The 24,528-nt window shown below is 35.0% G+C and overlaps 1 protein-coding gene across 3 annotated transcripts in view; it reads left to right on the top strand.

The window, feature by feature from the left end:
- The first annotated feature begins 890 nt into the window (after nt 1-890).
- The window catches only part of PRIM2 (DNA primase subunit 2), a 377,081-nt gene continuing 353,443 nt past the window's right edge, over nt 891-24,528 (top strand). The window contains exons 1-5 of one of the 3 annotated variants that reach the window (XM_074310600.1): nt 891-1,120; nt 3,211-3,373; nt 5,850-5,953; nt 10,343-10,422; nt 13,731-13,851. In XM_074310600.1, coding sequence (XP_074166701.1) covers nt 3,220-3,373; nt 5,850-5,953; nt 10,343-10,422; nt 13,731-13,851 — 459 coding nt within the window. In that variant the 5' untranslated portion in view covers nt 891-1,120; nt 3,211-3,219. Of the gene's footprint in view, nt 1,121-1,407; nt 1,480-3,210; nt 3,374-5,849; nt 5,954-10,342; nt 10,423-13,730; nt 13,852-24,528 lie in introns of those variants that run through there. The other 2 variants (XM_074310602.1, XM_074310601.1) reach the window with 2 other exon arrangements.

Genomic DNA, 24,528 nt, shown 5'->3' with positions numbered 1-24,528 from the left:
AGAGAGAGACAGAGAGAGACAGAGAGAGACAGAGAGAGAGAGAGAGAGACAGAGAGAGAGAGAGAGACAGAGAGAGAGAGAGAGACAGAGAGAGAGAGTCAGAGAGACAGAGACAGACAGAAACAGAGAGAAAGAGAGAGACAGAGAGACAGAAACACAGAGAGACAGACAGAGACAGACAAAGACAGAGACAGAGAGAGACAGACAGAGACAGACACAGACACAGACAGAGACAGAGTCAGAGACAGAGACAGAGAGAGACAGAGACAGAGAAAGAGAGAGACAGAGAGACAGACAGAGACACACAGAGAGAGACAGACAGAGAGAGACAGAGAGAGAGCAGACAGACAGAGACAGAGAGAGACAGAGACAAAGAGAGAGACAGAGAGACAAAGAGAGAGACAGAGACAGAGAGACAGAGAGACAGAGACAGAGACAGACACAGACAGAGAGAGAAAGAGAGAGACAGAGACAGACAGACAGAGAGAGAAAGAGACAGACAGAGACAGAGACAGAGAGAGACAGAGAAAGGAAGAAGAAGAAGGCAAAGAATTAACTTTTTCTTCTTTTGGGTTGGACATATTCCTGCCCACCTTGTGTCAATTTCTGGCCATGTCACCAATTCTTACCCTTGCAGGGCTCCGTTAATGCTCGGGTTGCAATTAATACTGAACACTCCGTATCTCTTTACCCTAGTTGCACATCCCAGTTTCCATTACAAAAAAATCCGGACTCCCAATCAATCAGTGTTTATTAAATCCTCACTACGAGCCAGGCATAGTGCCGGGGTCTGAGCGACCTTGAACTTCAGGGGAGGGCCGGGCCGGCGGGGGCGGGGTTAGAGCCGGCTCGGGGGCGGGGTTAGAGCCGGCGCGGGGCGGGGCGGAGGACGCGGGGTTAGAGCCGGCGCGGCGCGGTGCGGTGCGGAGGAGCTCGGGGGCGGGGTTAGAGCCGGCGCGAGTTATGACGACTTCCTTTTCCATCCGAAATCTCCCGCCTTACTGAAGGGCTGAGTTCTGGTGGTAAAGGGAAGAGATCCCGGCACTTTTAGGAGACTTGGACCTGCTGCAGGTAACAAGTTCTGGTGCACATCTGGGGACACGTTTCCTCGTTCCAGCCTGTAAGTAGGGTTTGTTTCGCCGCACTTTGTGGAGTCCCGGAGTTTGCGCCGGGTCCTTTTTTCTCCTGGCGGTGACTTCTGCGAGAAGCAGGGCTGCTTTGGAGTGGTGGGAGGGGAAACAAAGCTAGGGGTGTCTGGGGGTGAGGTGTTGGCGGAGAGAGAGAGAGAGAGAGAGCTCGTGTCCAGGGACTTCCCCAAGGACTCTAGATCCGGGAAGTTCGGGAAGAAAGTTCGATACTTGCGTTCCTCCTCCCTGTTCTGCTTTCCCCCCTCCCTCCTTCTTCCCCTTTGGGGGTAATTGGGAATGGCTGGGGAAGGGAGTTCGCGCCCAAAGCCCCGGCCTGCGCAGTATTACAGAGGTGGGTCACGGGCTGTAAGTGCTCCGTAACTGTTCTTGGGCAGGAGTGGTCGGCGTGAGAGCATGGTCTGAACGCCGCTTGTCCACACTTAGTAGCTGCGTGACTCTGGGCAAGGCACCACCTCTCCTACATTACAACTTCCTTACGGAGCCGGTAACCGTTGTAGGATGAAGTTAGTGAGAAGTGATTGTCGCTTGTTCTTTTGTTTCAGTCATGTCCGACTTTGTGACTTTGTGACATCTTTTTTCTCCTATCCCTGATAGTTAACCCATTTTTGTGTATTTCAAGTTTATAGTACATTTTCCTTTCAACAACCTGTTAGGTAGCTACTGTTACTACTACCGATAATAGCCAGCATTTACATAGGGCCCGCTATATGCCGGGTGCTATACTAAGTAGCTTACAATAATTATTTCATTTAATCCCCATAACTCCTCTAGGAAGTAGGCGCTATTATTATCATTTTGTGTTTGAGGAAACTGAGGCAGAAAGATGTTAAATGACTTGCCCAGGGTCACATAGTCTGAAGAATGGAACTCATTCCGAGTGAGATGAAGAGGGCCTGAATTGTGTGGTAGTCAGAAGGGGAGTATGATGCTGTGGGGTCGCTTAGCCCATCTGCCCCAATTTCCTCAACTCTAAAAGCTCTGTTTGCCTTAACTGTCGGAGGAAAAAAATGGCAAACCACTCCAGTATCTTTGCCAAGAAAACCCATGGGGGGGGAGGGGGGTAGAACACATGAAGTCATAAAGAGTAGATAAGACTGAACAACAACAATTTTTCAAAAAATATATACATCAAGATTCTTAGGATTTATGAACTTATCAGCGGTCCTCAAACTTTTTAAACAGGGGGCCAGTTCACTGTCCCTCAGACTGTGGGAGGCCGGACTAGAGTAAAAACAAAACCTCACGCTCTGTCTCCGCCCCTCAGCCCATTTGCCATAACCCGCATAAACGTCCTCAGTGCTGCCGCATGTGGCCCACGGGCCTTAGTGTGAGAACCCCTGCTTTAAAAGATATTTTGATAATTGAATTTCAGTGTAATTGGTTTTCTTTATAATCCAATTTTATTTTAAGAAAGAGGTCATTAGACTTCACTAGATTGCCAAAGAGGTTTATGTCACCAAAAGGGGTAAGGACCTCTGATAAAGTATCCTTGATAATTTAGAACATTCTCAATCTCTTCCTCACTATAAAGAATCAGAATTTGTGAGTTCTGGTTTTTGGGATCATATTTTTTACCTAGCTAGTGACTCCTATATATATTATTGGTTTTAGTGTTATAGCTGTTAGAGCCTCACCTTGAATCTGGAGGCTCTATAGATTATCAGATGTTACCTGTATTTAGAACTATGTATTAGCAAGAAGCATTGCATGATCTTTTTTTTTTTTTTTTTTTTTTTTTAAAGACTGAATCTGTGTTTTTAATAGCAAAGGGAACTCCCAGTGAGGTGATTCCCTCTACCTGTGCAGGTAAGCACCTGCTCTGCAGTTTATCATCTTTGAAACTTGCTGGGACTCTGAGATATGAAATTACTTGAGTCACACCACCAGAATATGTGAGAGGTAGAATTTGAAAATCTATATCTAACCTCAGTTTGAGACGAGTACTGTACTACCTTTTAATATGTATGTTGGTAAAATGTAGGAACTCCTTCAGGTAGACAAAGTAAAAAGCTATCTCTCTGTCTTCAACTAATCTTTTTTTGTTTGTTTGTTTGTTTTTAAGGAAACAAAGATGCAGTTTTCTGGACCAAAGAGAAAGAAACTGAGTCTGATAGGAGACCACAGGGGTGCTTCCTATCCTCATAGTCTTCAGTTTTACTTGCAACCTCCTTCAGAAAACATATCTTTGGTAGAGTTTGAAAATCTGGCTGTGGAAAGGCTTAAATGTGAGTGATATTTTACATTTGAACTGTTAGACTTGGAATGTTTAAGGTAATTTTGGATTATTCATTTCTTTGCAATATGATCGCCCTGAATTTAGCACAGGTATTTTTTTTTTTTTTTTTTTTTTTGGCACTTTAAAAAAAATTTATAATTATAACATTTTTTTTTGACAGTACATATGCATAGGTAATTTTTTACAACATTATCTCTTATACTCCCTTCTGTTCTGAGTTTTTCCCCTCCTTCCCTCCACCCCCTCCCCTAGATGGCAGGCATTCCCATACATATTACATATCTTATAGTATATCCTAGGTACAATATATATGTGCAGAACCGAATTTTATTGTTGTTATTGCAAAGGAAGAATTGTATTCAGAAGGTAAAAATAATCTGGGGAGAAAAACAAACAAAAAATGCTCACAGTTTACACTCATTTCCCGGTGTTCCTTTTCTGGATGTAGCTGATTCTGTCCATCATGGATCAATTGGAATTGGATTAGCTCTTCTCTATGTTGAAGATATCCACTTCCATCAGAATATATCCTCGTACAGTATCATTGTTGAAGTGTATAGTGATCTCCTAGTTCTGCTCGTTTCACTCAGCATCAGTTAATGTAAGTCTCTCCAAGCCTCTCTGTATTTCTCCTGTTGGTCATTTCTTACAGAACAATAATATTCCATAACATTCATATACCATAATTTATTCAACCATTCTCCGATTGATGGACATCCACTCATTTTCCAGTTTCTGGCCACTACAAAAAGGGCTGCCACAAACATTTTGGCACATACAGGTCCCTTTCCCTTCTTCAGTATTTCTTTGGGATATAAGCCCAGTAGTAGCACTGCTGGGTCAAAGGGTATGCACATTTTGATACCTTTTTGGGCATAATTCCAGATTAGAACAAGTATTGACTTGAAATGGGCTCTGAAATGGTTAATACTATTGGGAAGGATGAATGTCTCTTTCTTTTTTTAAGTAATAGTTTCTTTTTTTTTTTTTCCCCAATTGCATATAAAAGCAAATTTTTAGTGTTTTTTTTTTTAAATTTTGAGTTACAAATTCTGTTTCTTCTCTCTCTCCTCCTGAAACTGTAAGCACTTTGATATAGCTTATTCATGTGCAATCATACAAAACAAATTCTAATATTAATCATATTGTAAAAAACAAACAATTCAACTATCTGTCCTGCCCCCCAACAAATCACTAAAAAATAAAGTTTAAAAAAAATTGCTTCAATCTGCATTTAGACTCTGTCTGTTCTCTGGAGGTGGATCGCATTTTTTATCTTAGTCTTTTGGAATTGTCTTGGATCATTGTATTGCTGCAGATTAGCTTAGTAATTCATAGTTGATCACTATGATATTGCTGTTACTATGTATAATGTTGTTCTCATTAATTCATGTAAGTCTTTCCAGGATAAGTTACTTTCAAAGAGCCACTGATCTCTAAGTGTTGCAGTCTCCTCATGGTGATCATTTTGATGACTTGGTATCTGTGTTTCTTCATCCCAATGATATCTCACTTCATGTGCTTCTGACTTGTCTAGTTTATGTCAGGAAAATGAAGTAGTTTGTCTGCCCATTCTAGAATATAATTTGGTGCTGTGTCTCCAAAGTGATTAAACTGTTTTACTCTGATTTAGACCAATATTACTAGGTCTATACCTCCAAACAGATCAAAGAAAGAAAAAAAGAATCATATGTATACAATATGTACAAAGAATTATTTTTATGTATACAAAATATAGGTACAAATTAATTACATATACATACAAACATTATAGTAGCTCTTTCTGGTGTGACAAAAAACTGGAAACTATAGCTAAACAATTGGTGATAGCTGAATAAATTATGGTCTGTGAATATGATGATGAAGAGTATAGTTTTAGAGAAACTTGTATGAAGACTGAAGTGAACAGAACCAGAAGAACAATTTATACAATAATATTGTAATGCCAAATAACTTTGAAAGATTTAATATTGATTAATGCAATAACCAATCAAAATTGGTGAGGACTCATGTTGAAGCATGTTATTTACTTCCTGACTGAGAAATAATGAACTCAAGGTGCAGGTTAAGAAATTTTTTGGATCTGGCCAGTACAGAAAATTATTTTTGCTTGGCTGCGCATATTTGTTAAAAGAGTTTTATTTGTCTTCCTTTTTTAATGTGGAGGTAAAAGGAAAGAAGGTGGATTTTCTTTAATTGGAGAAAAAATACTGTACTACCATGTCTAAACTCTACACACTAAACATAGGACGTGAAATGCGTAGAGAAGTAAAGTGAATTTAGCAGAATTTGAGGAGGCAGATGAACTGAAATCTGATCTCCTGCTTTTCCTATTAAATATATATTAGTTCTAATACGGCAAAGTTAAAACAATTACAGGATTTTTCCCCCCTCTTAATGTAGATTTTGAAAGCCCAATCACTTGATTAATTTTTCTTTAAATTTTTTTTCTGTGATTTTTATAGTGCTCAAAATAGTTGAAAATCTTGGTGTGAGCTATGTGAAAGGTTCTGAACAATACCAGAGTAAGCTGGAGAATGAGATTCGAAAACTCAAATTTTCCTACAGAGTAAGTTCAAACAAAAATCTTTTCATTTGTGTAAGTTATTATGTAATAAAGTCTTTCCCCATCCTAAAAACCTTCACTAGAACCTACCATTTCCTCAAACTTATTGTCTTATGTGTCTTTTTACCTTTGTCTGCCAAACTCATAGGGGAGGAAAACTAGTTATACTCATAACTTTCTCTTTCTCTCCTCGTGTTTACTTCTCAACCCGTTGCAGACTGACTTCCTATTCAACTTGTCACTCATGAAACTGCTGTTCCCAACTCATCTGAATTATGAATTCTGGTGGTCTTTTCTCAATTTGCATCCTTTTTTGGCTTAAGTATTTGACACTATTGATCATTTTTCCTTCTTAGATACTCTTTGGGTTTTCCTTTTATTACTCTAGTATGATTGATCTGTCTGTCTGTCCTCTTGTTCATCATCTTATTTGCAATCTCATCATCCCTATCATGTCCCTTATGTGTACATGTTCCTCAAGGCTCTGTTCTGGTCTCTCTTGAGAGATACATTATAGATACAGCCTATCTTATTGACTTCCTTAGCTCTCATGGGTTCTGCAAGGATGACTCCCCTAATTCTTCATTGAGCTTCAGTCTAGTATCACCAAAGTCTAGTGAACATTTCATATTGAATATTCTGGAAATATCTGAAATTCAGCATATCAACTAGTTGTTAGAAGTTACTATTTATACTTAAACACTATGTCTTGAATCTGACCCCTTCTCTTTATTTACACAATTTCTATAATTTTAGCACTTAACACTCCCACCAAGATTATTGCAGCAACTTCCTAATTGTTTTTTGTGCTTCAATTCTCTCCTTGTAAACTAGGACATAGTGATTTTCCCTAAGTGTAGGTCTGACCATGTTACTTTCTTAACTCAGTAAAGTCCAGTGGTTTCCTGCTGCTTCAAGGATAAAACATAAAATTCTTCTGTTTAGATTTTTAAGCCTATTTCAGTTTGCTCTCATCTTTTTTTTTTTTTTTTTTTACAACTTCATTGGATACTATTCTCCCTCCCATAATCTTGTGATTCACAGGGGTTCCTTTTTCTGCTTTTCACATGCAACATTTTTTCTCTTCTATAACCTTAGTTCTGGTCCTCTCTCAGTGTAAAATGGACTTCCTTCTTACTTCTGCCTCACAGAATCCTTTTTCTTTGAGATACAACTTAAGGACCTTTTACTATATGAAACCTTTCTCTGTCCCTTCACAGCGGCTAATGTTATTTGCAAACTACCTTTTATTTTTTTATATCTCTATCCTTATTGGTACCTAGTGAAAAGCTTAGCACTATAAATGCATACTGACTGATTCTATATATACATGATAAACATGAAGAAAAATACAAAATAAGTAAAAGATAGTTTATAAATAAGCATATAGTATAGGTATAGAGCATATAAACATAAGAATATATAAACTTAGATATGTATTTTTCTCCTCCATTAGAACATAGAAACATTTTTCAAAAAAAAAAATCTATTTCCCATCTAGTGCTTAATGAAAACTTTGATACTTATAAATGTATGTGGATTGATATGGCATATTGATAAAAATGTATACTTGTATATATTTGTTACAAGAATTTTGTCTTTCTTTTTCAATGGGAAGGTGAAAGAACAGAAGGTGGATTTTCCTAAATTAGAAAAAAAAATGTAGTATCATGTCTCAACTCTACATACTAAATATAGGACATGAAATGGATAGAGAGGTAAAGTAAATTTAACAATGAATTTGAGGAACAGATGAATTCAAATCTGGATCACTGAATAGCCATTTGTAATAAACATCATTAACTGTTTATATTGGCTGTTAAGGTTATAATGATATTATTTTATCACAACTTTTTTTTTTTTTTTTCCAGTTTTCATCTTAACTTCTTTTCTTGAGGATTCCTTTTGGAAAATTTTATATTTTTCTTTTGGCTTAGATTATGAGAAAGGCTGGATTGGATGCTTTTGCTAAACTCTTACATTCATGTTCACAAACCTGGATGTTAATTTTAATCCTGTCCTCCCATATCCAATTAGTAGTCAAATCCGATTAGTTCTCTCTCTTTGGTATTTTTTGCTTCTATTCCTTTCTCCTCATCTTAATACCCTTCTTCATTATCTAGTCTTTTAATAACCTTCCAATGTTTTTTTTTTTTCCTGCATCTGCTCTCTTCTCTCCCCACTCTCACAAGTCATTTTTTACTTAGACCAGCTAAATCTTCCATATGCACAGATGTTTGTTATCTCTTTGTTGAAAATCTTTCAGTAACTCCTTATTTGCCCTCAAATAATACTTCTCAGCCTTGCATTCAAAACCTTCCACCATCTGACAATACTTTGCTCCCACACTCCATGTAGTCTTTGCTCTTGCCAACTGCCTCATTCATCATCTCTCATGTATATTTTATGCATTTCAATTGCTCCTTTTCCCTAGGCCTGGGGTACATTTCTTTGCAATAAAAAAATCAGCATTGATCTCTTTATTTACACCCTTATATGTTTTTCATGTTAAAATTTTTTTAATAGATCAGAAGTCCATGAAGGCAGAGACTTTTATCTTATTCAGTTTTTGTATCCCTCAGCAACCAGCTTATGTCTCTGTAGGTTGTGATTATTATTGTTTTTGTTTTTGAATTGTTTCAGTCATGTCCAATTCTTTGTGATCTCTTTTAAGGCTTTCTTGGCAAAGATGCTAGAATGCTTCATCATTTCTTTCTCTAGCTCATTTTATATATAACGAACCAGAGGCAAATAGAGTTAAGCAACTTGACCAGCGTCACATAGTTAGTAAGTGCATGAGTCTTCCTGACTTCAGGCCTGGAACTCTATCAATTGTGCCATCTCGTTGCCCCATGGAGATTGTACTTAATAAATATGTAAAGTTGTTAAAATTTAACTTTTCCCTTACAATAACAATGCTTTTTTACAGTGACATTTTATGCTGTTTAATTCCAATCTTTTGTTTAATTTTATCTTTGTAAGGATAGACTTTTGTGCCTTAGTTATATTTCCTTGGAATGCTTCCATATTCCTATGCTTTTCATTTAATAATAAGTTTCTTTAACTCAAATTAGGTTTTTCCACGTCACTCCAGGTCAATGCAGGTATGTGATAGGAACATAGATTTAGACTTGGAAAGACTCCTCTAACTTAGCTCCTTTATTTTATTTATGAAGAAACTGAGAACCAGAAAACTATCACACAAGTAATAAGTAGCAGAGCCTACATTCAGATCTGGGTCCTCAGACTCCATGCTTTAGAAACAGTTGCCAGTGGTGCAGTAGATAAAATGTGGGACCCAGAGTCAGAAATAGATAAATGTTAGCTCTGTGACTGTGGGGTGTCACTTCGTATCTGTCCACTTTAGTTAATTTAATTGCAAAATTGCAAAAAAAAATTGCTTATAACTGAGGATTTCTCTGAGGATAGAATGAGATAATATTTGTAAATCACTTAGCTCAGTGCCTGACACATAGTAGATATAAAAGTAAAATGGAATAAAGGAGGTAATATTTGTAAAAAGCTTAGGATAGCATTAAGAAATTTTGGGTGACTAGGAGTTGCAGTGGATAAAGTTTTGGAACTGATGTGAAGAAGACTTGGTTACAAATCCAACCTCAGGCATTTACTAGCTGTGTGATCCTGGCCAAATCACTTAACTCTATTTGCCTCAGTTTCCTTATCTGTAAAAGTGAACTGGAGAAGGAAATAGGCCCAGTTGGGGTCACTAAGAGTGACTGAAAAATAACACAAATAATACTTGTTTCCTTTCCTCCCTTCCTTCTTAAACCTAGCATCCTTTCCATTTTACTACCTTTCTTCTTCTTTCATCTTATGTCCTTAAGGAGGGGAGAAGCAATTAAGTTGCTCCATGGTTTGCTGTCATGTGAGAATAAGTGTAATATCTAGTTAACATGCATTAAATATTTTTCCAGTTAGAATGTGTGAATTTTGTGGATTTTAAAGTTTGAATGTCTTCTCTTTCCTCAGTATTTTCTTATTCTTTTAATTTAAAAATTTTTTTTATTAATTTTATAATTTTTTGACAGTACATATGCATAGGTAATTTTTTACAACATTATCTCTTGTACTCCCTTCTGTTCCGAATTTTTCCCCTCCTTCCCTCCACCCCCTCCCCTAGATGGCAGGCATTCCCATACATATTAAATATGTTATAGTATATCCTAGATACAATATATATGTGCAGAACCGAATTTTTTGTTGTTGTTGTTGCAAAGGAAGAATTGGATTCGGAAGGTAAAAATAACCTGCGGAGAAAAACAAAAAATGCTAACAGTTTACACTCAGTGTTCCTTCTCTGGGTGTAGCTGATTCTGTTCATCATTGATCAATTTTTCCTGTTTAATTTAAATCTTTGTTATTCCTTTGTAGGAAAGTTCAGAAGATGAATTTGAAGCACGAAGGAAGGATCACATATCTCATTTCATCTTGCGTCTTGCTTATTGCCAGTCGTAAGTATGCACTAATTATATTTCTGGCTTATGGATTTCTGTGTAGATCATATTGAAATCTTGGGGTGTGGGTTGCTATATTGAAAGTTGAAATGTTACACTGAGTGGAATTTCCTAGAGCAGGATTAAACAGTATATAGGGCTACTTGTGACACAAACTAAACATGGGTCAACTTTCAGTAGTCCCTGATGTCTATCAGGACCATTGCTGGCTGTGAAAATCCATTGCTAACTTGTGCTCTCTACAAGCTAATATAAGCTCCTTTCTTCCATCTCTATTTCAGGATTTTCACTCTACATTCCAACATTCTTAAAGGAAAAGGGTTGGAATGATGGCATTTTGCTTTTGAAAGGTATTGCTCTTCTTAAGATATAGTTTTGCATTATAGCAATTTTCTAAGTAACATACAATTAATGGTTCAGAATTTTGAATTCTTGGCTTAGATTCTTGGGATTTTTAGCCTTAATTTGTGAGTTTCTTCTTTTTGAATTCTGGAATATCAGAATCATAGAATCTGAGTAGTAAGGGACCTAAGAACATTTCAGTCAAACCTCTTTTTTTTTTTTTTTAATAACTAAGGAAATTGAGGTCCATAATGATTAAATGGTTAGTCCAAGGTTACAGAACTATAGATTTAGAGTTGGAAAGGACCTCAATGATAATTTTGATCAAATCTTTCCTTTTACAGATAAAGAAACCCACTGGAGGTCTAAAAATATTATGTGACTTGCTTAAAGTGATAAAAATAATAAGCATCAGGGTGAAATTTGGACATAACTCCTCTGATTACAAAGCTACTGTTCTTTCCACTTATAGGAACAGGAACAGTGCTTCTGTTCTTTGAGTAGCCTCTCCTGGTGATTTGCTTACCCATTTTTTAAAACAACAAAATCATCCTAATGTCATGGATTCATAATTGTTTATTATTAATGAATTTCTGAAACAGAATTTTTTTTTTTGGTCTCTTCCTGAAATAACAAGCATGCATATTTGAGGGATTTAGTTTAAGATAATACCAGAATAGAGAAAAGATGAATGTGGGTCATAGATAGTTTGAAGTAGGTAAGATTCAGATGAGAATTAAGAAGGAGGGAAAAGGAGGGGTCAAACATGATGCTAGCACAGAAATTTAATAAATACTTGGTGGCTGAGAATTTAACTCACTGAATTGTGATGTAATAAAGTGGATGACACTGATTTTATTTGATTGATTAATTTATTTTATATTACTATTTTCTATGGAGTCTGTTCTTGGATAATGTTGTTTATGGATAGAATAAAATAAAAACTGGAAAGGGAAATTAAAGTGTAGGACAGTTTTGAGAATGTTTTTCTCCAGAAAAAACCTGGCATACTTAAGAAAAATACCAAGGAAAACCTTATCAATCAAGTGTGATGTAAATCTTTTCTTAATTTTAAGGGAGATGTGTCAGTGTTTAATCTTTTTTTTATGATAGTGTCCAGAGAGGCCCAAGTATGTTTATAATAAAGTAAAACTCTTACTTTTTTTATTAGTTCAATGGTGCCACCTAGAGGAGGGAAAAGTTAGCATTGTCTGTCTTTTACATATTTTTTTTCAATATTAATGTTGTTCCCTTACATGTTTATACTACTTTTGATTTGTAGGTTGGTTTGATTCGTAGATTGGATTTGAAAGATACTCTATGACACTTTTTTATAAATTGAATCATACTTTTTCTAGGTAATTTAATATTTAAAGTAACTAGTGAATTATTTTAATAAATGGAGCAATTCTTTTATTGTACAAATAATTACACAATTTATTTGCTTTGTGAATTAATTTTTAAAAATAAGTACATTAGCTTTTTTTTAAAGTGAGGCAAACCTGTATTTACACAATATTATAACTTTATAAAATTTAATGATATAGGTAAAACTTTTGACTTATTTAGAAGTACCTGGAGAAAACATAACATTTTCATGTTATTTGTAATATGTCTTATACAAAATATTTGGGAATGAAGTCCAATTGTTTAATCATAACATATTTAGTTCACCAGTCTTACCTTTTATTTAGTAATTAGCAAAACCAAAATAAAAGAGAATTCTTATGGTGTTAAAAATTTTTTGTCATATTAAAAACAACATAAATCTGTGGAAATATTAAAATAAATTTTTTTGGTAGCTAAGTTTAAAATAGCTTTTTCTAGGAATTTTTAAAGTAATACCTCCTCCATATCTTTCCCATCGTGCCTCATTTTAATTAAGTCAAATCAACTAGCATTATTATTGTCTGTTATGTGTCAGGTACTATCATAAGTGGTTGAGATTAAGAATGGCAAAAAATAGAGGGGCAGCTAGATGGCATAGTGAATAAACCAGCTCTGAAGTCAGGAGGACCAGAGTTCAAATCCAGCCTCAGATACTTTATACTTCCTAGCTGTGTGATCTTGGACAAGTCACTTAACTCCATTTGCCTGGGGGGGGTAAGAATGGCAAAAAATAGTCCTTTTTTAGGAACTCATAGTCTAAAGAGTGAGACAGCATGCAAATGACTATGTACAAATATGATATCTATAGGGTAAATTGGTCATAGTCTCAAAAGGAATGGACTCAGATTAAGAATAGGCTACTTGCTCTAACTTTAGCTGAACCTAGAGGGAAGCCAGAGGGTAGGTGAGTGTTTCTCATGGGGCCCACCCCATGTGGGGGCCCCCCCACAACTAAAGAAATCAATTGGAATTAGGAGATAAATGTCTTGTTTGAGGAACATCAAAGAGATTAATGCCACAGGATAGCAAAATATGTGGAAGAGAGCAAAAGTAGGTAGACTTTAAAAGCCATTATTCTTGAGATAAGTGGAAGTTACTAGTATTTACTAAAGATTAGGGGAAGGCAGGGATGATATGGTTAGACCTGAACTTTAGGAAGATCAGTTTGACAGCTGATTGGAGGATGTAATGAATAGGGGGGGAGTTCCAAGATACTTTAGGCAAGGAAACCACCCAGCAGGCTATTCTAGTAGTCCAGATGATGAAAGCATGCTCAGAATTAGGGTTTAAAGTACTTTTGTTTTTTTCCAGGAATGCTTTATTTTCTTAATTTAGAAAAATGTTTTTTATCCTTATAACAATCTCAGAATTTTCTTTTTTGAAAAATTTTAATTTTAATATTTGATAAGGTTATTGCCATTATTTTAAAAGAATGAATCTAATTTTTACTAGCTGTTTCTCTGAAACATCTTGTATTGTATTTGGTTAATCTTCTTAAATATTTTTTCATGAAAATCGTTGAGAATTGTGGGGTCTTTGGCTATATAACCTATACTTCTCCTTCTCTGTCTCAGAGAGGATCTCAGGCGCTGGCTCATTCAACAAGAAATGGACCTGTTTCGATTTCGATTCAGCATTCTGCCTCCTGACAAGGTCCAGGGTTTCTTAAAGGATAGCCATCTGCAGTTTGAAACTGTAAGGATATTTTAATAGTTTTATTTTTTTTTAGCATCTACATTTGGTGGTTTTTAAAATTTATGCTATTTGCTTCATCTTTCAGTACATCAGGGAGCTTCTGTTTTCTCAGTGTGGACATATTTTCTATAGACTCAAATCATAGCACCCCATTAAGTCAGTCATCATGAATTGCTGGGCTGAAAAAAAAAAATTAATCACTTGGTTACTATTCTCTTTTTACCTTAGGCTCAGACTCAGAGGTAAGGCATTCAGGTTATTTCTATGCCCACCCTTAAAATCTATATAGCTATGCCCTAGTGGCATAATACATAGAGTGTTGTTGAGCCTGTGGTCAGGAAGAATCATCTTTCTGAATTCAAATTTGTCCTCAGACACTAGCTCTGTCACCTTGAGTGAGTCACTTAACTACATTTGCCTTAGTTTCCTCATCTATAAAATGAGCTGGACAAGGAAATGGTAAACCAATTCATTATATTTGCTAAGAAAATCCGAAATGGGGTCATGAAGAATCAGATGTGTTTGAAATGATCAAACAATAACAAATGACCTAAGAGATCTTACATCGCTTTGAGACCTCAAAGATACCGAGTTTTGGAATTGAGGCCTTTAATGAAGAGGATTTTGTAATTTAGAGAGGCATCAGCAAGGGTATCTTACTCAGCAAAATTAAGTGTAGTTCTGAATGAAAAAAAAAAAAGTATACTTAACAAATTGAAATACTTTCAAGTATTTATGACAAAAACAGCAGAATTTAAGGGAAAATTTGAGAGAAACATAAGGAAAACATTAAAGATGAATTATAAAGATTCAGTAAGGTCAAATTGTTTACCTTTATTTTGAAAATGTTATCAGAACTCTTTATGACTGTCCCCATTACTTGAGTAATTTGAAAGTAAATTTGGGCTAAACTCTATATTATGGGATTATTCTAAAAAAAAAAAAAAAAACTATGGAGAGATAAAAAGGAGAAAGTAATTTGTTATAATGAGAATATAAAATAAAGGAGAAGGAAGCATTTCATCAAAATTAAACAACTTGTGAACCTATTCTGACAGTATAATGTTGTGTGTGTGTGTGGTGTGTAACATACAGGTAGTGATGTGTGTTGAGGCCAGATTTGGACTCAGTTTCTCCTGATTTCAGGGCTGGTGCTCTATCCACTGTGTCATTTAGTTGTCCCTTGTACACATAATGTTTCACTTCCATCATTGCCTACCTTGGCAAAAAAGGGAGGAAGTGTATTTTTTTTCCTACTTTTTGGCAGTCAGTTTTTAAGCTTTTGACCTAATTCCCTTAGTTCTAAGTCTTACTGTGTTTCTCACTATACTGTTCCTCACATTTTTTTTACTCAGCTTATTGTTTTTGTTTAGATTCTCAAATCTGTGCAGAATTTCATTTGGTAGTTTTCCCTGTGACCCAATTATTAGGACTGATGTTCTGTTGAGTCTTCTTCTTGATCCTAACTGCTTTAGTATAATTATCATTTGTCAAAATTTCATCATGATTGATTGCATCTGTATATATCAATAGTTGAATCTGAACTTGATAAATCTTAGTCTGAAATATAAAGCAATTGCATTTTTTTTGTGAGTTGGTACACAACTGCCTAGATTTTAATTTCTGAAATTGCCAAGAAAGATAAGAAATGGAATAGAGACCATCTTATTTATATCATTCCCAGTAAGGGTCATTTTGAATCTGTGTGTTTATTTTGTTGACTTACTTTTGTTATGTTAGTGTACAGGATGTATGACCAGAGCTATAGATGGTAATAATGCTATTTATTTAGATGTTTAGGAAAAGGTCAGGATTTTGATGCTTGTCAGCTTGAAGTTCAAAGAACTTCCAAACTCTTTTAATTCAACATCAGAGACAATTGCCTTGAGGCTTTGTAGAATTTCATTCTAAGAACAGTAGGAAAAAATACTGTATTCCTTAAAAATTTTTTTTCTTAGGGTATTCATTGTTTTTGTACAAAATAATTTGTATTTCAATTTAGAAAACCTGTATTTCAAGTCTTATTAGAGATATATGAACTATTTCTCAAAATATTCTTACATGTGAGCAAATAACAAAGAAAAATAATAATAATAATAATAATAATAAGCTAATGTTAATTGTGTAAGGGCTTTATTTAAAGATATGCTGCCGTCTCATTTTTGCAATTTGGCCTATACTTTAACATATGCATATCAGTCTGCTTATCTGTATGTCTATATATGTATTTATTTATCCAGATCTGTGATTTTTATTAATGTGGAAAACTTATGCAGAGGAAATTTCTTACATTAATTTGGGTGAGAAATTATTTAAAAAATTTTCATTTACTCTTATGTTTTCATTAAGTACTAATTAAAATATAGCAGTTACTTCAAGATTTTAAAAACATTATTCTCAGAAGGAATTGCCAACACTTTGCTAAAGTGTCAAAGAGGTTCATGACACAAAAAGGTAGGAATCTGTAATCTAAGGAATCACTTGATCACTTAATCAACAAATATTTATTAGATACTTAATACATAACATGTAATATGCTAAGGGATTGAGAATTAAAACAAAACAACAAAAACACAATTTCTGCCCCCAAGGAATTCATATTCTAATAGACAACCTGAAGACAACTATGTTTCAAAGCAAGAAGTGACCATGGTAACAACAAATGTAGGTTGGGGAAATATTTTAGTATTATGTATTTCAGTATACTTCAAATTGTATCATGTAGGTGATCTGTATTCCCTGTGAGCTGTGGTCTCCTGTAAGGTGGGGCTCATATTGTGTCCTTTGCATCTCTTGTAATATACATTTTATTAACATATGTTGAATCAGTGACTGAACCAGATTTCTTCTGTAAAGGAAAAAGATAGAGGAGGAGGAAAAAAAGATGGTAGTTGGATTGACAATATGCTTGCTTTATAATGAGTCTTATTTGAAAAAGAATTTTGTGATTTACCGTGACTAGCAAATGTAAATGTGTAAAGAGAATAGAGCTGGGGACCTAGAGTCAGGATGACCTGAATTCACATTTGACCTCAGGCACTTATTAGTTGTGTCAACCATGGGCAAGTCACTTAACTTCTGCTTCAGTTTCCTCAAATGTAAAATGGGAATAGTAATAGCATCTACCTCCCAGATTGTGGAGGATCAAATAAAATAATAATTGTAAAGAACTTAGCATAGTGCCTGGCAAGTAGTGGATTCTCTCTTATTAGAAGCTTTTTAATATTTAATCTAATTTAATTTTTACTAGATGTCTTCAAGCAGAAGAGGTACTTTTCAGAAGATATTGTAGAAATCATTCTTGTTTAGGTGTGCTTCAGACTCAGTGGTCTTCCAGATCCTTTCCAACTTTGTGATTTTGTAGTAGCTCAGACTTAAATCATTCTTGAATATTACAAAGTACTTTCACAGGGCATTCTGTCATACATGATGACGATAATGATGATTCTTTTATTTTACAAATGAGGAAACAGACCCAGGTGAACTAACAGGTCACATAGTGATGAAATGTCTGATTCAGAATTTGGACATTTTTTCACTCTAGCATTCTTTCTATGCTACTACATTGCCTTCTAGGGGATCTTATGTGCATTTGTGGGAAATTTCATGATATAGGGACACACATTACTCATTATCAAGAGGCAGTGGGTTGAACTCTGAGGGAAACAATACCTTTAAAAACAGGGGAAGAGGAATACATGAGCTGAAATGGAGATTTAGTATATGTACTTACACAGGTGTGGGACCTGGGGTCTGGAAGATGAGTTCAAATCTAGTATCTGATATTTCCTGACTCTATGTAAGGTGTTTAACCTCTATTTGTGTCAGTTTCCTCAACTATGAAGTGAATATCGTAAAAGCACCTGTCTCATTAGGATTGTTGTGAGGATCAAATGCGATAATACTTTTAAAACATTCAACAGAGTGCCTGGCACATAGAAGATACTATATAAATATTTAATTCTTTCCCTTTATTCCTTGTTAGCATTGGTCCCATTTTAAATTTGAAGTGGTAAGGATTAACCTTGGTCTTCCCTTTTGGAATAAGCTCTTCATAGTAATGCCTCTGTATTTGTTTGATACTAAACAATATTAAAGGATGCGTTATTTCCACTCAATAAATAATTTATGGGTATTTATAGAGCAGTAAAACTGTTAGGTGTTATGCTGAACAAACATGTTGCAGTAAAAGCTTGACCAGTGGCCCTATTTGAGGAAATGGAAAAACATATTAATTTGAGGCTATTCCTTTATGACTGTAGTTGCAAAAATACAACATGATAAATAGTTTTCAATGGCAATATTTTAAAAATTCTCAGGGTGGGACTGTTTCATGTGAGAGGAGACTTTGCAGGGCCATTTCTTTACCAATATATACTCTGAGTTTATTTGATTTGTGAAGTTTTAAGTTTTATGACCTTTGAGGATTCTGATTATTGTGTAAAATCTTTCTGAATGACTTATCACATCTCACTGATACTGTTTTTTGTTGTGATTATGTAACAGAATTAGTTATTAATGTCCAGTTGCCTGTATTTGAATCCTGCTTGTGATACCTACTGCTTGTATAATCTTGAGCAAATCATTTAATGCCTCTGTCTTAATTTCCTTATTTACAAATAATGATAATAATAAAAGTAATAAACTTACATTCTTGTGACACTTTAAGGTTTACAAAGTGCTTTACAAATCTTATTTTATCCTAACAAGTCAAGGAGTTAGGTGCTATTATTAGCTTCATTTAACATTTGAACACAGAGTTGTGTATGACTTGACTAAGGTCACAGAGTAAGTAAGTGTCTGAGACCTTATTTGGATTCAGGTCTTATTGACTACAGGTCTAGCACTTTATCCCATGTCACCTAACTACTTTTGCACAGAAAGAGTTGGATTAAATGAACTCTGAGATAGTTTGCAGCTCTAAATCAATGAAGCTAATGTCTATGATTGGCAGTGCTATGGTCTGTATCTAAGCCTGAGAGAATATGTTTAGAGGTAAAAAAGGAAGTATGAGAGAAGGAAGAAAGCTACTGAAAAGGAAGAAAAAGGTGTGTATATGAGAATAAGATCTCTGAGATTGCAAGCAGGAATCAGTTGATGGGAGTCTACTTGAGAAGAGAAAGACTTGATTGTAACTCATTATCCTCCTTTGGGCTCAGTTTCCTCATTGTAGACATTTATGATCTCTCAGATGCTTTCCAGCTCTGAAATTTGTGACATCTAAGGCTTTGATATGGCTTCAAAAAACTGGTAATCAGCTTTTTCATGCATGGCCTGATTATTTGGCTGGTAATAATTTAGAGATTTCTTCCCTCTGCAGCAGAATACCTTGGCTTAATGAAATCAGAATGATGACTGGGAGACATAATGACTTTGCAAGAATTTACCAGTTTGGGTACAGTCAGTAAGTGAGCTGAATCCATCATTCACATAACCCAATTGAAGTAATTTTTGGAAAGATAATAATAGCAATACTTATCATTTATATTGCACTTTACAGTTAGTGAAATGTGTTAGAAATTTTAGCTCATTTCGTCCTTATTACTACTATGGGAGGGAGATGCTCTCTTATCCTTAATTTGCAGATGGGGAAACAGGAAGTCAGAGATTAAATGACTTGTCCAGGGTCACACAGCTAGGAAATGTCTGAATTCAGGCCCAATCTGACTTTTAAGTCCATTGCCCCATTGATCTGATACTTAGGATCAGGCTATTATAGCTGTCCCTTAGAGAATAACATCTCTAGACATGTGTGAAGATTAGGCTGATTAAAGATTTTTCATACTTGCTTATGATTTTAGGAAGCAGGATGAAAAAGAATCCTGATAGAAGACATAGCCTGATAAAGAGTTGAAGTCTCTTCTGAAAGAACTAAATACCAAAATTGATTTTAAGAACTATAAGCCACAAAGTATGTTACTAAATCCACGTGTAAAATTTCCCCAACATGAATGTAATTAGACCTTAAATAGCACTTAAGCAAAATGAAATAAATGCTGACATTTAGGATGACAGAGCCTATCAAAAAAAGACTGTGTAAATACAGGTGTGTGTTACTGAGTTTTACATTGATTTAGAAGATTAAACATTAACAATAAACTTAACAAGATGATTTGCTAAAGGTGAATGAATTGCTTGACAATTCTTGACAGAAAGGGAAATTAAATTGCTTTTAGAGACTTTTTCTGAAAGTACTATTCTAAATTTTTGGGGGGATCTCTTAATATAGGGATTCTGTGAATGAAACTTAGAATTAGAAAGGACCTTATAGATTCTCTGAGGGGTTTAGAGTGCATAAAGTGATGAATATGGAGTCAGGAAGACCTGCATAGAAATCTTATGTCAAACCATGTATTAGCTGAAGTCATTGGACTTCTGAGTTTCAGTTTCCTCATTGGTAAAGTTAGAGGCTTGCACTAGTGAAATTCATGATCTTATGAGTAAGATGATCAAGTTTTTCATGTCCTTGTGTGATACAAATGGTCACATAGTGACTGGATCACTTTTCATGTTCAATTGCCTTCTCTGAGGCTCTTTTCCAGTCTGAATATCCATTTGGTCTTTATACTGCTTCTCATACATTTGTTTTCCATGATCCCATCACCATACTGATGCTCTTTTAAAATGTGTTTCCCCAAAATGAATGCTATCAGGATGATATCATAATCTAGTATAATCTTCCCTTTTATCACTAAGTATTTTCTTCTGAATTGGAATTGAGAAGAGCTCAGAAACACATGTCATTTAAAAGGCCCAGAATTTAGTCTGACTTGTCATCACAGCTTGTTTCCCTTTATAGGATGTACCAGGTCATATCTATTCTCTTGAACATAGTCATTCTTACCTCCAGGCCCAGTGCATAGCTCAAGTTCTTCCACTTACAGACCTTGAAACTATTATACTCCTTATTCTTCAAACTGATTGCAGTTGACTACTAGTACACATGTATCCAAAATCAGTAGCTCTGTATCTCATGCATCTAGTGATATATTGAAGGATCAGAGTTTCCTTGGATAACTTCTAGGTTAGAGCTTCTTAAACTTTCCATTCATGACCTTTTTTTACCCAAGAAACTTTTGTATGATCCCATCTCAAATTTGAGCTGAGATGTTTTTTGAGGAGTGGGATAGGGAGGATTTTAAAAAAATATATTTTCTGTAATATTTTTTCCCCAAATACATGTTAAGATAGTTTTCATAATTCATTTTTGTAAGATAGGGTTGCAATTTTTTCTCCCTACCTCCCCCCTCCTCAAAACAGCAAGCAATCTGATGTGGGTTAAATATGTGCAATTCTTTTAAACATATTTCCATATTTGTCATGTTGCAAAAGAAATATCAGATTAATGGGGAAGAATCATGAAAAAGGAAAAAAAAATACACAAAAAAGGTGAAAATATTATGCTTTGATCCACTTTTAATCTCCATAGTTCTCTCTTTGCGGATGATATTTGCCCTCCCAGGTCTATTGGAATTGCCTTGAATCACCACATTGCTGAGAAGAGCCAAGTCCATCACCGTTTATCGTCACACAGTCTTCTTGTTACTGTTTGCAATGTTCTCTTGGTCCTGTTCACTTAACTCAGCATCAGTTCATGCATGTCTTTCCAGATTTTGCTTGCTCATCATTTCTTATAGAACAGTAATATTCTGTTACATTCATATACCATAACTTATCCAACCATTCCCCAAATGATGGACATCCACTAAATTTCTATTTTCCTGCCACTACAAAATGGACTGCTACAAAAATTTTTGTACATGTGGGTCCTTTTCCCTCTTTTATGATCTCTTTGGAATACATACCTAAGGTGTTTTTTTCAGCATTTGTATATGCCCACTGCAAAGTATGCATATTGTATGTTTCGGATCAAGGCTGCATTGATGTTATATAATACATTACTGCCAAATGCTGCCAGAAACACTTCAGATTCATTATACACTTGATTTTTAAATCAATTTGTATTTATTGTGTTCTGAAACCTTTTACTGTTGTTAATTTTTTTTTTTTTTGTTCAGTTATATGATGCTCCCATGTGGAGACATGACCCACAGTTTAAAAAGCTTTGTTCTAGGTTACTTCTTTGTAACCTTTGTAAGATCTAAAGTGACTTTCTAAAGCTCTTAAATAGTTTGATGGCACCTTCTTCCTCTTGTAGATTCTATTACTTGTTTTTTTTTCCTCATGGTGGGAGAGAGGAGCAAATCTGATTCATGGTTTTTGGAGGCAGAACTATCTAATTCTTCCTGGATTGCTTTGGAGTCCTGATAATTTTCTTGATTGTGTCACTGCCCACCACTTTGCTGGATATTTTTCCTTTTGCTTTTTTCCTTTGCCTTTCTTTGCTTGGCTAGATCAAAGGAAGGGACAGCGATCAAATCTCTGAACTTTATGGAGGTGGTATTATTACTTGCATTGATGAGGCAAATACTCTGGAGTCTCTTGTTGAAATCATGACCCTAGTCAGACCCAATTCCTCCACCTTAATGCTTTTATGTGATCCCTAGTGATTTGTTCCCTCTTCCTTATTATCTATCCAGAGTTTCCCTTTTCCTTCCTGAATTGAGAATTAGGCCAGATTATTTGAGTTTTCCCTCATAGGTAATCCTGTATATGATCATATTATGTACATGTTGTCTCCCTCCCACAGAATGAAAATTCTTTCAGAACAGAGTCATGTTAAATTTATTTTCCACTATTGCTTACTTAAAATTCTATTGGTTGTTTAGATAATTACTAGATTTTTCAGGATAAGGTAAAAACAGTTATAAGTGAATTCATCTAATGTTGGCATTAGACAAATAAATGTTTTTTTCTGAAATAGTTAATAATATAATAACAAATATAATTTATGTAATGCTTTAAGATTTGTAAAGTAATTTACAAACATTATATCATTTGATCTTTTCAACATCCTTGAGAGGATGGGTATTATTATTATCTCCATATTAAAAATGAGGTGAGATAGAAGTTAAATGAGTTATCCAGGGTACCATAGCTAGTAAGTGTCTGACACAGAATTTGAATTTAGGTCTTTCTGACTCCAGGTATAGCTCTTTATCTCATTTGTCACCTTTTTGGTAAGCAGGCAATCCTATGTTTCAGGACATACCTCTTCTCTGGTTTTTAAAGATATTGTTTATACCACCACTGCTCATGTTAACTCAATCCATTGTTTTCATAAAACAAATGATAGGCTAATAATATCCTCCTTTCCTTGCAAAATATAATTCTCTTAAATTAGGTCACATACTTCCAGAACTCACAAGAGCTTTGAGGAAAGCAGATGAAGGAAACAACTAAAGCAGCATAATAAAGATGTTATTGTATAGTTCCTTTTCTTAAGGGAATTCACAGAATTTCATATGCTCCCATATCAATGCAGAATCTGAGACAGTGATAAGAGCCCCAGATCTGGAGTCAGAGGATCTGTGTTCATATTCTGCTTCTGACAATTACCAAGTTTGTTACATTAAATCTCAGTTTGCTCTTCTGTAAAATGAGGAAATTAAATTAGATAACTTTTGATGTCTCTTCTAGCTCTAGGGTTATCATCCTATAATCCATGAAAAATAAGGCAAAACCTTTTTCTTAAATGGGGAGATTTGAGATAACCTTCTTGGCTGAGCAAATCGAATCCTTTGAAGGAAAATGTATACAATTGATCCATATTTCCCTTTGGGTTCTTATTATAACACAATGGAGATCTTTTGATTGAGATTGTGTCAACATGGCAACCAAACCTAGTTGGTAAGCTACTTTGATGGGTCAAGACCCTTTGGGGATTCTGCTACTGATTTTCTAATAATAATTATCTTATGAATTATTGCTTGTTAATGTATATACATTAAAGAAAATTAACTATGTATATCAGAAATTAATTGTATGTATATCTGCATGTCCATATATAATATATATATATATATATATATTTATATATATATATATATATATATATATATATACACACACACAAATATATGTATGTGTATGCCTATGTAACACACACACACACACACACACACACACACACACACACACACACACACACACACCCCACCCCTTCCTCATCACCACATTGGACCATCTTGTGGATCAGGACCTTGAATTGAATTGAAGTGATTGTAGAAATCACCTAAGTTCATCTACACATTCCCAGACAATATCTATACAATTCCAGACCTTGTTTAAAGAACTACTTTCTGTAGTTACATTCCTAAGCACATTCCTATTCTACTTTTCCTCTATTCTTGCTTTGTCTAAATCCAGATTGGATCTGTTTTTTTTAAGCCACCAAACTTAAGCCAAACCCTATTTTCATCTTTTTTTCTTCCCCAAAACATTATTGCACATTTTTATGTTTTGGGGAGGATATATTTAATGTTATTGTGATGGCTCTATGATCTCATTAATGCAGGTATATTGCACTAGTGATGTGGATTGTAATCCATTTCTTCAATTCTTATCCATATCTTCTCCATAAATCCTCTCTAATGTCCAGCCAGTAGATTTGAAAGCTTCCTACTCCAAGAACCTGTGTTGTAAAAAACTGCCGGAGACTTATAAGTTCTTGAAAGTTCTGTTAGGTATAACATGCTTTGTATAGCATATATATGTATTTATAGCAGAATATGTTTACTTCAACTATTATGTGCCAGGCACTCTGCTAAACTCTCT

This window comes from Sminthopsis crassicaudata, chromosome 4, assembly GCF_048593235.1.
Source record: "Sminthopsis crassicaudata isolate SCR6 chromosome 4, ASM4859323v1, whole genome shotgun sequence".
Classification (NCBI taxonomy): domain Eukaryota; kingdom Metazoa; phylum Chordata; class Mammalia; order Dasyuromorphia; family Dasyuridae; genus Sminthopsis; species Sminthopsis crassicaudata.
Note: the sequence above shows the minus strand (reverse complement) of the source record. Positions and strands in the feature narration are given on the sequence as shown.